The sequence below is a fragment of the Elephantulus edwardii genome, unplaced genomic scaffold (assembly GCF_000299155.1).
Source record: "Elephantulus edwardii isolate Elephantulus edwardi_28Jun2011 unplaced genomic scaffold, EleEdw1.0 scaffold00096, whole genome shotgun sequence".
In the NCBI taxonomy this organism is placed as follows: domain Eukaryota; kingdom Metazoa; phylum Chordata; class Mammalia; order Macroscelidea; family Macroscelididae; genus Elephantulus; species Elephantulus edwardii.
Window position 1 is genome coordinate 2,228,343 of NW_006399846.1, and position 14,931 is coordinate 2,243,273.

General features: G+C 43.4%; 1 protein-coding gene across 1 annotated transcript in view; it reads left to right on the forward strand.

Annotated features, from left to right (window-relative positions):
- VWF (von Willebrand factor) overlaps positions 1-14,931 on the forward strand; it is a 227,928-nt gene that overhangs the window by 85,339 nt on the left and 127,658 nt on the right. The window contains exons 13-15 of the mRNA XM_006891361.1: positions 1,121-1,316; positions 1,959-2,174; positions 7,229-7,469. Of these exons, the coding sequence (XP_006891423.1) occupies positions 1,121-1,316; positions 1,959-2,174; positions 7,229-7,469 (653 nt within the window). The remainder of the gene's footprint in view (positions 1-1,120; positions 1,317-1,958; positions 2,175-7,228; positions 7,470-14,931) is intronic.

A 14,931-nucleotide genomic window follows, 5' to 3' on the forward strand; every position in this document is an offset into this window, starting at 1 on the left:
AAAATATATGTAGGATGGAAACATCCTGACGCTAAGAGTTTGAGGGGAAACTGCTGAGAGGAGGGAGGAGTCCTGGTGGTGCAGTGGTTAAGTCCTCAGCTCTATCTTCTTCTCAAGGACATGTTCATTCAACAGATACTGAGTATCTACAGGCCGTTCTAGAAGCTGAGATCACAGTTGTGAAACAAATAAAACCCCCAAATACTGGCCTCATTTCATTTAAAGTCTAACAAGGTTAGACAGACAGTAAATCAAGTAAACAGTTCAGCATTAAGCCAGTCAGTTGTGACTCGTAGCGGCCCTGTGTGTATCAGAGGATGCCACAAGATTCTGGGCATCACGGAATTTTCAGTAGCTGGCTCTTCAGAAGTAGAGTACTAAGCTTTTCTTTCTTCTTAATTATATTTTGTACTTTATTGTATATTAGGTGAATGGTAAAATACCAAATTGGTTTTCCCTTTAACAATTTTTATACAGATTGTCCTGTGACTCTGGTTACAATTTTTGCAAAGTATCAATAATCTCACTATTTCCACTCTGTTTGCATGTACCTATCATCCCTGCCCCTCCTTGCCTTCTTATCTTTGTTTTTTGAGTAAATGTTGACAGTTTGGTCTTGTAAAAGTGATTGTTTAAGCAAGTATATTCTTCAAGGGTGGTGGTGCTTATTTTATAAGCCAATCTATTGTTTGACTGAAAGGTGACCTTTGAGAGTGGATTCAGCTCCAAGTTAGAAGGGTTATCTTAGAGAGCTCTGTAAGTGTTAATTTGTCTGATCCATAAATAGGAGGCATTCCCCACTTATCTAAGTCCCTTTTGATTTCCTGCAGTACTTTTATGCAGGTTTCCTTATATGAAATCTTTTACATCTGTTGTGGATAGAATTATATCTCTCAATAATGTGTTCCAAATTCTAATTTTTGTGCCTGTGTTTTAATGCCATTTTGGAATGGATTGTCTCATTACATTAATTAGACAGGATTAGTTTAAGATGTATCTTGAGTCAATCTCTCTTAAGATTAGTCAATCTCTCTTAAGATATAAAAGAGATTAAATAAGCAAATGAAAAAGTAGAGACAGCTCATATAATGATATACCAGAGGCCTGCCCTGTTTTGCAGTTGTCCCCTGTCTATGCTGGGAAGACCTGCGGCCTGTGTGGGAATTACAATGGCAACAAGGGCGATGACTTCCTCACTCCCTCGGGCCTGGTGGAGCCCCTGGTGGAGGACTTTGGGAACGCCTGGAAGCTGCACGGGGACTGCCAAGACCTCCAGAAGCAGGACAGCGATCCCTGCAACCTCAACCCTCGCCTAAGTATGGTGAACCTGGTGGGGAGGGCCATGCCTTGCATAGCCCTGGGGTCTCCTGCAGCTAGTACATTCTGTGAGGCAGCGTCCCCAATGGGGCTGCAAAGGCATGGAGGTAGGGCTTGGGTGGGCCTTTCTTTATACCATTAGCATTTGATGATCTATATCTGGATCATTTAGTCTTTCAAGTTTGCTTATTGAACACCCTCTGTGAGCCAAACCCTGGGAAAGAAAATTAGAATGTGGTTCCCTGCCCAGGACATTCTCAGTCTGTTGGAGCAGCAGATACACTGAGTGCAATTATTCTAAGACAAATGGGGTGAGGCTAGTGGTTTGCAGATTATCTGTGGCATCATTTCAGCCCATTAACAACCCTCCTGACCAAGGGGTCACTGGGCTGCCTCTCCTTCTGTCAGTGAACCTGTCCTCTGAGGATGCCCTTCTCTAAAGCAAATGCAATTAAGGAAGTTATTTGGCTGCAGAATAAAAAGCACTCAGTGACTCCTGGAGCCAGCAGAAGTAGTTCTCACAGTTTGTGCTGTTGCTGGAGATGCAGGCATGGGAGTCTCAGAAGGGGAGCCGCTCCTGGGGGCCTGGGCACCGGTAGGGCCTGGCCATCACTGGCTCACGCCTCTCTTTCTCCACACAGCCAGGTTTGCAGAGCAGGCTTGTGCTGTTCTGATTTCCTCCAAGTTCGAGGCCTGCCACCACACTGTCAGCCCCCGGCCCTACCTGCAGAACTGCCACTACGATGTCTGCTCCTGTTCCAATGGCAAAGACTGCCTGTGCGGCGCGGTGGCCAGCTACGCTGCGGCCTGTGCCCAGAGGGGCGTGAGCATTGCGTGGCGGGAGCCCAACTTCTGTGGTGGGTGCCCTCCTTGTTTGCCCTGCATTTAATCAGCTGCTGCTGCCCTGCTGTTCAGTCCACTTGTCCTTTTCACAACACTTTCTCAGCATTATTTCATTTGGAAGTGGGCCCACGGCATTTTGACAAAGTGTGTGTGTGTGTGTGTGTGTGTGCGCGCGCGCGCGCGCGCGCGCGCGCCAGCAGTTCATTTGCAGCCACATTGTCCTTCCAATTCCCAGTGGCACAGGGTGGTGAGGACTGGCTCCCTCACAAGATGGACTGGCTGCCCTGGTCGGCTCCTGGAGGGCAAGTCCAAACCCTGAACTTGGAGGTCCAGAGTCTTGAGGTCTGTGCAGAGCAGAGGTTTCTGATAGTCCAAATGTGTATAATCAGCTTGTGCAGCAAGACAGTCCCAGACCCCAGGGGATTCAGTATCTTCCATGAGAGTGATGAGGGCGGTGAGAAATGCACATACACATCTTTGCATGTAACTTGAGGAAAGCCATCAGCCAACTCTGTCAGAATCTCTGACACTAAATAATGCTGTATAAAGTTGAATATTATCATTGTCCCCGGATGATTTTAAAGTCTCACTCAGCACTGTTAGATTTCTGACACCAGAGTTGGTTTCTTCTGCCACATGCTGGTCCTTCAAGTGTTGAGATTGTGCTTCTCTCTCTCTCTTTGTATGTGTAGTGGTTGACTGCTGTTCCTGCTCTGGGTACATTTTCAAATGTGGTCAGGCAGGTGCTGTGATTTACTTTGAACATCCCTTTTTTGAGGCATAAATGGAAACTGCTTCCCAGTTGTTATGTGCTGTCATGTCAACTCTGACTCACAGTGACCCTATGAACAAAGGCGTTGAACCCTGCCCTATCCTGAGTCAAGCTTACTCTCTCTGAAACACCCGACCCTATTGTCACAGTCACTGTGTCAATCCATCTCACCCAATCTGTCCTACTTTCTTTTCTGGGCTGACACTCTACCCTTGCAACATGATATCTTTTCTCCAGGGACTGGTTCCTCCTGGCAGCATGTCCAAAGTATGTGAGACAGAGCTTCAAAAATCCTTGCTGCCAAGGAGCAAACTTGTTTCACTCTCTTCAGGACAGACGTGTTTGCTCTCTTGGCAGGCTGTGGTATTTCAGGATTCTTCTCCAGCACCACAACTCAAAGGCATTAATTCTTCTTCTATCATCTTTGGTCATTATCCAGGTCTCAGATATGTAGCAAGCAAGACCATGGTCTGAATCAGGCACAACTTAGTCTCTAGACTGACATCATTGCTCTTTTGCACTCTGGAGAGATCCTTGATAGCAGATCAAGAAGACTTTCTGGAGAAAGTGTACTTGACCATGATTTTAAGAAGGTGCTTTCATAGCAGAAAGGTGTTGTTTGTAACGGTAGACTAATGTGGGTGAAGTAAAGTGAAGAACAACAAGATGAAGATGAGGTGTGTGAATATTTTTATTTTTAGGGATAAAGTAAAGAGAACTGTAGATGGTCCCAGAGGAAGTGGGAAAGTAGGGGCTATGCAGAAAATTGGGCAGAATTAAGATTTATATTTGTAGAGAGCGTTAGGTTTGGGAGCTCTAGATGTGTCAGAATTTGTAGTCCTAGGAATCAAGTCAGATGAAAAAAGTAAAGTTGAAGGGAGCAAATCCATAAGCACCTGCCTCCCGTGCCTCTCTCCAGCTCTCGGGGAGTCCTGCGCTGAAGCAGGCAGGGCTGCGTCTGAGTTCTTTCTCTCAGTGAGCTCGTGACTTACTAGCTACATGACCTTGAGGCCTTCACTTGTAGCTGCCATACTCTAGTTATCTCATCAGTGTTTGCTGCTTAGAGAGTGGGAAAAGCGGTGGATAGATGTGATGTTTATAAAGGAGCTGTGGTTGTCCACCAGTATTTGACATAATGCTTTATCAGTCGACTATAGCTTCAGAAAGATTTCCCAATTTAGGTCATTCTCCCAGAATGAAAAGGGACTGCCGAGAGATCCGTAATCTCTTGTGAGCAGCTGTTTTCACCCTTCCTGGGGGACAGGACAAGAGGAAATAGCTGATATTGCATTAGCAGGTTTTAAGATTCATTTAAAGAATTTCCTGACTCCCAAGGCTTTATAACGTGACTGCGAAAGTACTGTGCAGTGGGAAAGACTTTTCTTTGGTGACTTTTAAGGGCACACAGTGATCTGTTTCTATGACTTTGTGTGGAGGTTACCCAGAGACAAGATTCCAAATGGCCTTGGGCTGCCTTTCTGAGCTCCCCAGAGAGTGAGCAGGACTCCTGGACTCTTCTTTCTCAGCTCCCATGGGGGCTCAAGTTGGGCCCTCTCTCAGACCTCATCTTCCATTCTTGGTGGAACTCTTGTGGCCAGAGTTTTCTAAACCACTGACTCCTGTAGGGTCTGTAAGTAGAGATCCTGCCAGCTAACAGTACTCCTGGGCCCCAAGTTTAGCATCCAGCTGCCTGTGAGGAGATTTAGGTGAGTCACATACTTGGCTTTCTTGTCAGCTGGTTATGTTTCCTTCAAAAGGGCAGCACTGTAGGCTCTGTGAATGCAGGGACCAAACCTCACCATCATTGCATTCCATGCCCAGCACAAGCCCTGCCACACTGGGCTGATAATAAACGTCTGCTTGTGCTTGGTTTCTTCTGGAGTAGAGAAGCTGAAGGAGAAATGTACTACGGCTCCAAGTCAGCCCTGGAGAGCATTTATTAGAGGAAATAGGACTCTTCAGCTCTAGTCTATTTTAATGGATAAAATGTGCCCTTATCAATGAGGGTTTATGGAATTGAGAGAAAATTTCCATCTTTGTTGTTCCACGTTACCCAGTACAACCTGTCCGATCTCTAAATGTCCATCTAGTGATCTGCTGGTTCAGAGGAAAAGTCTCTCCAGTGGTTCAGAGAAAATCGATGTGTAATATGCACAGAGGTGTCTGTGGGTGATGCAAATGGTGAAGTGCCCAGTTGCTAACAGGGAGGTTTGACTGTTGGCGTTTACCTGGAGATTTCCTTCTGAAAAGCCCGCTGCCGAAGAGCCTGTAGAGCGCCATTCAGCTCCGACAAACGTGGGCCCCTGTGAGGAGCAATTCAGTACTGACTGGTTAATAAGTTCAGAGAAATTCTTCCCTCCCTCACCCGAGTTTTTAAGATGTGCCCAGGGCTTACTTTTACAGCTATTAGGAAATATTCTGCTGGGCATGTGTGTGTATGTGTGTGTGTGTTTGTGCTGTAGATATGAATTCTAACTCAGAGAAGGAAGGATTCTAAAGGTCTCAGAGTGGGTGTGCCCAGAGCCAGGTTCTCATTTCTTGGGCAGTAATTGATAAGCATTTTGAAAATGTGAGATGTTCCCCTCACCTTCCCTATCCTCCCAGAATGTACCAGACATGCTCCCCAGAGCAGAAAGTGGGCTGTGTTTTCACCAGAATTCAGAAATATTAAGGTCTTCTTAGGTCTAGACAATTCTTTGAAACATTCTGTCCCATTTGGAGCCTACTAACCTGCGCTGATGAAGAGCAACAGTGTCAGTCTGGACACTAAGATGCACCTACTTTAGGCCTTGGTCTTTACAATTACTTGCTATGTGTCAGAAAGCTGGACAATGACTAGGAATGATAGAAAGAGAATTGATACCTTTGAACTGTGGTGCTGGAAAAGAGTATGGAATATACTATGGACTGCTAGGAGAACAAACAAGTTCGTCCTAGAGAGTGTGAGACCAGGCTGCTTCTTGGAGGCAAAGATTCTGAGACTTCATCTGACGTACTTTGGACATGTTGCAAGGCGGGACCAGTCCTTGAAGAGGGACGTCATACTTGGGAGAGTGGAGGGACAGTGCAGGAGAGGAAGACTTGATGAGGTGGATTGATTCAGTGACTGGGGTAATGGAAGTAGGTGTGTTGGAGACAATGAGATTGGCACAGGATAGAGCAGGATTTAGGGCTGTTTTACATAGAGTCGCTATGAGTCGCAAGCAACTTGATGGCACATAGCAACAACAACCACCTGGGCTAAGTAATACTAATACTAATACTAAATACTAATACTAATACTAATACTAATACTAATACTAATACTAATACTAATACTAATACTAAAAATTATAATAATAGCAGTGAACATTTGCCAAAATACTAGGCATTACTGTAGACACAGCACTTAATCTCCAGTAGATTCTAGGATGTGGGTATTATTATGATAGACTATTAAAGTAACTGAGCCACCTTCTCTGGGTCAGAGTTAGCTAATGGAATAACTGATAACTGGGATTTGTGTCCAGGTAATAGGTATCAGAGCCCACCCCTTAGCTGATTTGCAGCTTTGCCACACTTCCTGACTCCTGTCTTGTAGTGTTTCTCTATAGGAAGCCAGAGTGAGTAGGCTGTGCGTAATAGGGGTGGCCCCTTTGTTTCTGAGTTAGGTGTGAAAATATCCCTGCTCCTGTGACCAGCTTGTCTTCAAACACATAGCTGATAAACAATTGGTTCCTTATTTAGAGCATGGTGGTTATGTGCACAAACTTTAGGGAAAGAGAGAGTTGGATTCATACTCTGCCCTGCTTCTTCTGGGAGGTGTGGCCCTGACAAGTTGCTTAGTGTTTTCTTGTCCATAGGAAAGAAGTGTTTAAATTGAACTAACTCATTACTGAGAGTGATGTAAACAATGTAAAACTTATGTGGAGAGCAGGATGTTCATTAGATGTTTTATTAAGAGCAGCCATTGTTGTTGTTATTATTATTATTAATCTTCATAGGAGATGCCTCTTGTCTATTACTCCTCGTTGTTTTTATTATTCACAGATTCAGAATCTGTCATCATTTCTACTATATGCCAAGATTTGACGATTCAGAGATGAGTTGAGGAGAGAGAAAATACATGCATCTCTATCATCTATATGTAATATAGAAAATATGCTGCTGCTGTTTATATTGGGAAAAGAAGACAGTGACCATAATGCTATGCTTGCAGGTTACATCTGCGAATGGTGGCACTCAAGTCCGAGCCCATCACCCTTTATCTTCTCAATGCCTCCACTGAAACTGTCCTTCTCTTTCACTCTCTCCCAGCACTGAACTGCCCGCATGACCAGGTGTACCTGCAATGTGGGACCCCCTGCAACCTCACCTGCCGCTCCCTCTCTTACCCGGATGAGGAATGTAATGAGATCTGCACTGAGGGCTGCTTCTGCCCTCCAGGACTCTACCTGGATGATAGGGGGGACTGTGTGCCCAAGGACCACTGTCCTTGCTACTATGACGGTGAGATCTTCCAGCCCGAAGATGTTGTCTCAAACCACCACACCATATGGTGAGTGACAGTAGAAGGGATGATAGAGCTGGAAAGGAAAATGGACCTCGAAGTCCTTCATTTTATTCATTGGCGCACTGAGCCTCAACAAAAGAAATGGTCCAGAGGAACAGAGCTGGGCTTTTGCTTGTGCCCCTGACTTCTTTACATGTGGAGAACTAGAACTCCAGCGTGGCAGTAGGGCATCCCATTTTCTTACTCTAGGATTTATTTTTTTTCTTTTTATATTATATTGGTTTGCATATTAAATTCATAGACACTGTGTTTCACATTTTCCTTCATTCACATTGTGTTTTGCATAATCATTCTCATACATTGTTGTTGTTGTTGTTGTTATGTGCCATCGAGTTGCTTGCGACTCATAGAGACCCTATGTACAAGAGCTCTATATGCTCCTATACCCTGTGCCAACCTAGCCATCTCAAATGCACTTATTCCCACCTCTCTAGTCACAGAATTGATCCATCTCATCAAAGGTCTTCCTCTCCTTCGCCGCCCCTCCACTTTGCCAAACATGATGTCCCTCTCCAAGGGCCAGGCCCTCCTTGCAACATGCCCAAAATATGTCAGACAAAAAGCTTCAGCATCCTTGACTCCAGGGAACATTCTGGCTTCACCCTCTCCAGCACAAACCTGTTTGTTCTCCTAGCAGACCATGGTATATTCAACACTCTTCTCCAGCACCACAGCTCTACCCTAGTCACTGTCCAACTCTCTGATGCATAGCACGTAATTGTGAAGACTATAGCCTGGATCAGGTGCACCTTAGTCTCCAGTCTGATATCATTGCTCTTCAGTACTCTTGAGAGGTCCCTCACAGCTGACTTTCCCAATACAATTTATCTCTTGATTTCCTGGCTGCTGTTACCAAGAGTGTTGACTGTGGAGCCAAGTAAACTAAAACTGTTAACTATCTCAATCTCTTCACCATCTATACTGATGCTGCCAATTGGCCCAGTAGTGAGAATCTTTGTTTTCTTGATGTTGAGCTTCAATCCATATAGGAGGCTGCAGTCCTTGATCATCTGCAGCAAGTGCTTCAGGTCCTCCTCAGTTTCAGCAAGCAGAGTTGTGTCATCTGTATAACGCAGGTTGTTGATGATTCTTCCACCAATCCTGATGCCACATTCCTCTTCGTATAGCCCAGTGTCTCGGATGATCTGTTCTGCATACAGATTGAAAAGGTATGGAGACAGAATACATCCCTGACGAACCCCCTTCTTGATTTTGAACCATGTAGTGTCTCCTTGCTCTGTTCTGACAACTGCCTCTTGGTCCAAGTATAAGTTTCACATTAGCACAATCAAATGTTCTGGGATTCCCATTCTTCTCAGAGTCAGCCACAGCTTATTGTGATCCACACAGTCAAAAGCTTTTGCATAGTCAATGAAGCACAGATAGACATTCTTCTGGTATTCTTTGCTTTCTGCTAAGATCCATCTAACATTACATTAACTATAATATCCCTAGTACCACGACCTCTTCTAAATCCAGCCTGCACATCTGGCAGTTCTCTGTTGTCATATTGTTCCAAACGTTTTTGGATAATTTTCAGCAGAATCTTGTTTGTATGTGATATCAATGATATTGTTCGATAATATCCACACTCTGTTGGGTCACCTTTCTTTGGGATTATGTTTTGTAAAATTAATCACGATTGAACTATGCACACCATTACCCTACTTTTTTTCAAGTCCATGTATCATTCCCATTTCCTTCACCCCTCCTTCTGCCCACTTAATAGTCTGACTCTGTGATTTCCCCCCTGCCCATAATCACTCCTCTGCTCCTGCCCCTCACCCCTTTGGACCTTCATAAGTAATTTACTAGTTAACCATCTATTTTTATAATAATGGTCTTATGTAGTATTTGTCCTTATGAGATTGAGTTAGTTCACTCAGCATAATGCTCTCCAGTCTTTCCCAAGTTATATATATATTTTAAAATCATTGCTCCAGAGTGCTGTATAGTATTCCATTGTGTGAATGTACCACAATTTCTCCAGCCATTTGTGTGTTGCTGGACATTTGGGCTGTTTCTGTGTTCTTGATATTGTGAATAATGGTACTGTGAACACTTGTGTACAAATTTCCATTTGTGTCTCAGTTCTGTTTTCTTTGGGGTACATTCCTAGCAGTGGAATAGCTGGATAATATGGAATTTCTATGTTCAGCTTCTTGAGGAAAATTCCAGAGTGGTTGTACCATTTTACAATCCCACCAGCAGTGTATAAGAGTTCCTATCTCTCCACATCTAGGATTCATTTTTTCTCGTTTTGGAACAGGGAAGGGATGATATGGTGCCTAATCTTCCCCTTAACTTCCTGTTAGTGTTCTCAGCCTGAAGCATTTTGAGCCAGATGAAAGTACTTTAGAGCAGCATTGGCTTAAAGGTACATTCCTACCTTGACTTGCTTTGTGTATGTCGGGCATGTAAAACAACTCTAGATAAAGACATATTGCTTATGTATGCACCTGATCCAGGCTATAGTCTTTGCAATTACGTACTATGCATTGGAGAGTTGGACAGTGAATAGGGATGATAGAAAGAGAATTGATGCCTTTCAGCTGTGGTGTTGGAGAAGAGTGTTGAATATACCATGGACTGCTAGGAGAACAAATAGGTTTGTCCTGGAGAAGGTGAAGGCAGAATGCTCCTTGGAGTCAAGGATTCTAAAGCTTCATTTGACATACTTTGGGCATGTTGCAAGGAGGGACTGGTCATTGGAGAGGGACATCATGTTTGGGAGAATGGAGGGATGGCGCAGGAGAGGAAGACCCTCGATGAGTGGATCAATTCTGTGAGTGGAGTGGTGGGAATGAGTGTGTTTGAGACGGCGAGGTTGGCACAGGATAGAACAGCATTTAGGGCTCTTGTACATAGGGTTGCTATGAGTCACAAGCAACTCAATGGCACATAACAACAACAACAACAACAACAACAACAACAACAACACATGCATTATACATTTCTTAAATATGTATAAATTTGTTTTTAAAGTTTATACTAGTTTATTTACAAAATTTGAATACATTATTTTTCAGACCAGATTCTTCTAATTTCTCTCATCCTGCCACCCATCAAATGGTATAACCCCATGATTAATCTCCCCCACATCCCTCTGCTTCCACCCTCCCCTCCCTTCTGGATATTCATACTCATTCTACAATAATGGTTTTATACAATATTTGTCCCTGTGGGACTGAGTTCACTCAGCATAATGCTCTCCAGTCCCTCCAATGTTAGGTAATAATTTACAAACTCATTGCTACTACATGCTGTGTAGTATTCCATTGTGTGAATGCACCATAATTTCTCAGTCCACTAATTTGTGGTTGGACATCTGGGATGTTTCCATATTCTTGTGGTGGTGAGTAACACTACTATGAACATTGGTATACAAGTCTCCGTTTGTGCCTCAGTTCTCATTTTCTCAGGGTATATTCCAAGTAGTGGAATAGCAGGTCATATGGAATTTCTATGTTCAGCTTTTTGAGGAAGCGTCAAACCATTTTACAATCCTACCAACAGTGTATAAGAGTTACAACATTATTAGTTGCTGTCCTGCTAAACGTTGCCACTGCTACTGGAATGAGGTGGTACCTCACCGTGGTTTTGATTTGCATCTCTCTTATTGGCAGTGATTTGGAGCATTTCTTCACATGTCTCACAGAAGATTTCTTGAAAAACCATTTGTGTGGCACTTGTTCTGCCCCAAGTTTTGGGTTAGAGATTGGCAACAGACACACTTGACAGTCTACTAGGAGAGACCAGTTAAAGTGTCTTAAACTTGAATTTGAACTTGAATGCCTGAGAAGATGCCAGAAGCACCAAGAGGATTCTCTGGACGCAGAACAGATTTTGAAGAGGGAGGAAATGACACAGTGTTTGGTTTTGGCCTTAATAACTTTGAGTTTCCAAGAAGGCGTCTTCTTGGTGAGAGAGTGGAATCAATTACTTGAATTAATGGATTTGGAACCTGAGCAAGAGGTTGCCTTGAAAAGAGCTGTGTATAGCCGAGGGAAATGGGCTTGCCGAGGGAGTGAAATGTGGTGAAAAGAGGGCTGAGTCCAGAAATGAGAATGTTCAGAAGGCCAGAGGATGAGAAATAGGATCATGCCAGAGAGGCCAGGGGAAAAGGCTAATAAAAGGGGCAAAATAGGATTGTGCTTAACTTCTGTTAGGGTGGGACCACATCATTTGTTTGCTTAAGCTTTTGCTCTTTGCCAGTGATTGCTTTATTACAGTTGTCTGGCTACAATTTTCAAAGTGTTTCCCTCTAGGATTTTAAAATAGCCCCCTTAGGCAGGCAGAACTTGTTTTTTTAATAAGGAATTTGAGGTTTAGAGAGATTATCACTTTCCCAAAGTTGTCTAGTAAGTGATTAGAACCCCGGGACTCGTGAACGGGTGTTCTTTTTGTAGTCCATTGAGAACAAGCTGTTGAATTTAGTGATCAGAAGGCTGTGGTGGCCCTGTCCTTTAGCAGGGGGCTGATGAAAGGGACCAGCCTGTAGGAGGCTGGGATGAGTTGGAGGGCAGCAAGTGTTACTGGTGATGCTACCTGATCACTTGTACAGGGCACATGGGAGTTGAAGGTGAGCCGATTCTGGGTGGATGAGACTGGGTGAATGGCTGTGGCCTTGGACTCTTTCCACAGTTTGCTCATTGGTAACCTTCCCATGTTCTTCTTCTGGCATCTCCCCTCCCCTGAGAGGGAGTGATCGACCATCTCTTGCCTTTTTTTAGAATATTAGATTTCTTAGAAAATAATATGTGCCAGAGGGAGCTCAGCACTTACTTGTCTTGATTTTCAATTTTTTATCAAACTCACTTAAGAATGGGTTCTCAGTGCAAATCCTTGAGATGTCTATGAAGAGGTGATATAATTTGTTACTGTCAAATTAATTCCAAATCATGTGTGTCCGTCTAGATCTCCACCCAACTCCATGTTTTCAGTGGCTGCAAGCTTATGGGAGTAGATCACCAGGCTTTCCCGCTCCCCGCCCCAGGGGAGATCTGGTGGCGTAATCTGTAGGGAGTTTCACTGTATCCCCAAAGTGGCACATCGCTGGTGGTTCAAGCCTCCATGGCTCCTCATGAGAATGATGGACAATCTCCTCCCGTGCATTACAGCCTCTGCTAGAGGGTCACCTATGAGTTGGTTCAGTCTTGACAACTATGAGTTCTCCCCGCCCCCGGTATTTCTGGGTGGATTTGCACTGTAGTCAGGTGCAAGACATCTGTTCCACTTAAGGTGATAAGAAGATGTCAACGCATGCTCCCTGAAGACTTTTCAGAAGGCTCATTTGGTCATGCCAATAACTCGCACACAATGGAGGGCTTCCTTTGCTACAGTCCAGGCCCTGGATTTTATTATTGTTGCCATTGAGTTGAAACAGAGATAGCTGAACTTCCAGTGGGTTTTCAGAGGCCTTAAGTTAAAAAAAGAAAGAAATTGTCCCTCTGTCTCCCTTAGAGTGTCTGGTGGAGTCAAACTGCATACCTTAGGGTTGGCACTGCAACTTCATACCTCTAAGTCATCAGAGCTCCTGTTACATTGACTAGACTAGATATACATTTTATTGTAAGGTTGTTGAGGAAAGACAGAACTCATTTCAGGCCAAGGAAGATAATTTATTGAGAAGAAACTGCCAGCCTGGCTCCAAAGTAGAGAAGAGTCCCCACTTAGAGAGGGTTATATATTATCTTACAAGAAAATTGGGGAAGGGGATGTTCGCAGTCGTTTTTTACAAGATAAGGAAGTGGGCTGAGGGTCTCAGCTAACTAACTATTCCTGGGAAAGGGAGGTAGGACAGCTTCACATCCTTAACAGAGACAAACAGAGCCACAGCTGCTGCTTCCTGTGGTTCATTTTGGTGAGTATTCTGGGAAAGGAAGGGAGAGCAGCCCCACAGCCCTAACATTTATATTTAGGAAAAATGAAGAATATAGGTAATGCTGCTGCACGTAGACCTGGAGAGGATCTGGCACTGCATGTGTAAACACACAAAGCATATGTGGACCATGAAAGAAACCCTGGTGGCACAATGATAAGTAATTAGCTGCTAACAGTAGGTTGGTGGTTCAAATCCACTATGTGACTCTGTAGAAGAAAAACTATAAAGATTACAGTCAAGATATTCTGGAGCAGTTAGCACTATTGTGTCCCATGGGTTTCTGTGAATTGGAATTGACCTAATGGTACATAACAACAATAAATAATGCTGGTCTGTCAGATACTTTTAAAATCTGAGCATTCAGATTAAGAAAGACTAGGAAGAATTGACCATCCACTTCTGAAATAGCAGGCACCTGAAAACCCTATGTACAATAGAACACACGTAGACTAACAGGGCAACTAAGGCACAGCTTTCAAGTATGGAAATACAAAAGGAAGAGGAGCAGTTGTAAACAGACACTAGTGATTGGAACATGAAAAGTGAGAGCCATGAGTGTAGGAAAATTATAGATATTGTTAAGGAAGAAATGGAACACATAAATAACGACACACTAGGCATTGGTGAGATGAGTTGGACCAGCATGGGGCATTTTGAGTCAGATGATCATACGATATATTACTCCAGAGATAAAAAGGTGAGAAAAATGGGGTTTCTTTCATAGTTAAAAAAGTAATTTCTAGATATGTCTTGAAGTACAATATTGTGAGTGACAGGAGAATATCCATATGCATACAAGGAAGTCCAATGAATATCACTATCATTCATATATATGCACCAACAACCAGAGTCCAAGAAGAGGAAATAGAAGATTTCTACCAACTTCTACAGCCAGAGATCAATCAAACATGTAATCAAGATGCAATAATAATAATGGGTGACTGGAATGCAAAAGTTGAGAACAGAGAAGAAGGAACAGAAAACATGGACTCGGTGACAGAAATGAAGCTGGAGATAGAATAATTGAATTTTGCACAATCAATGATGCATTCATTGCAAATACATTTTATAAGAAACATAAATGCAGGTTATACACATAGATTTCACCTGACGGTATGCATAGGAATCAGATTGATTTCATCTGTGGAAAGAAAGGCTGGAGAAGCTCAGTAACAGATGTGAAAACTAGGCCAGGTGCTGATTATGGAAAAGACCACCAACTACTCATATACAAATTCAAGCTGAAGCTAAGGAAAATTAAATCAAATCCACAGGAATCAGAATATGACCTTGAGTCTATTCCACCTGAGTTTCAAAACCATCTCAGGAACAGGTTTGTGGCCTTGAACACCAATGAGTGAAGACAAGATGAGCTGTGCGAGTATATCAAGAGTATCATCCAGGAAGAGTACAAAAAGTCATTAGAAAGACAGAGAAGGAAGAAAATACCAAAATGAATGTCAGAAGAGATTCTGAATATTGCACTAGAGTGCCGAGAAGCCAAAGCAAATTCAAGATACTAAATTGCTGAACAGAAGATTTCAAAAGGCAGTGAGGGAAAAC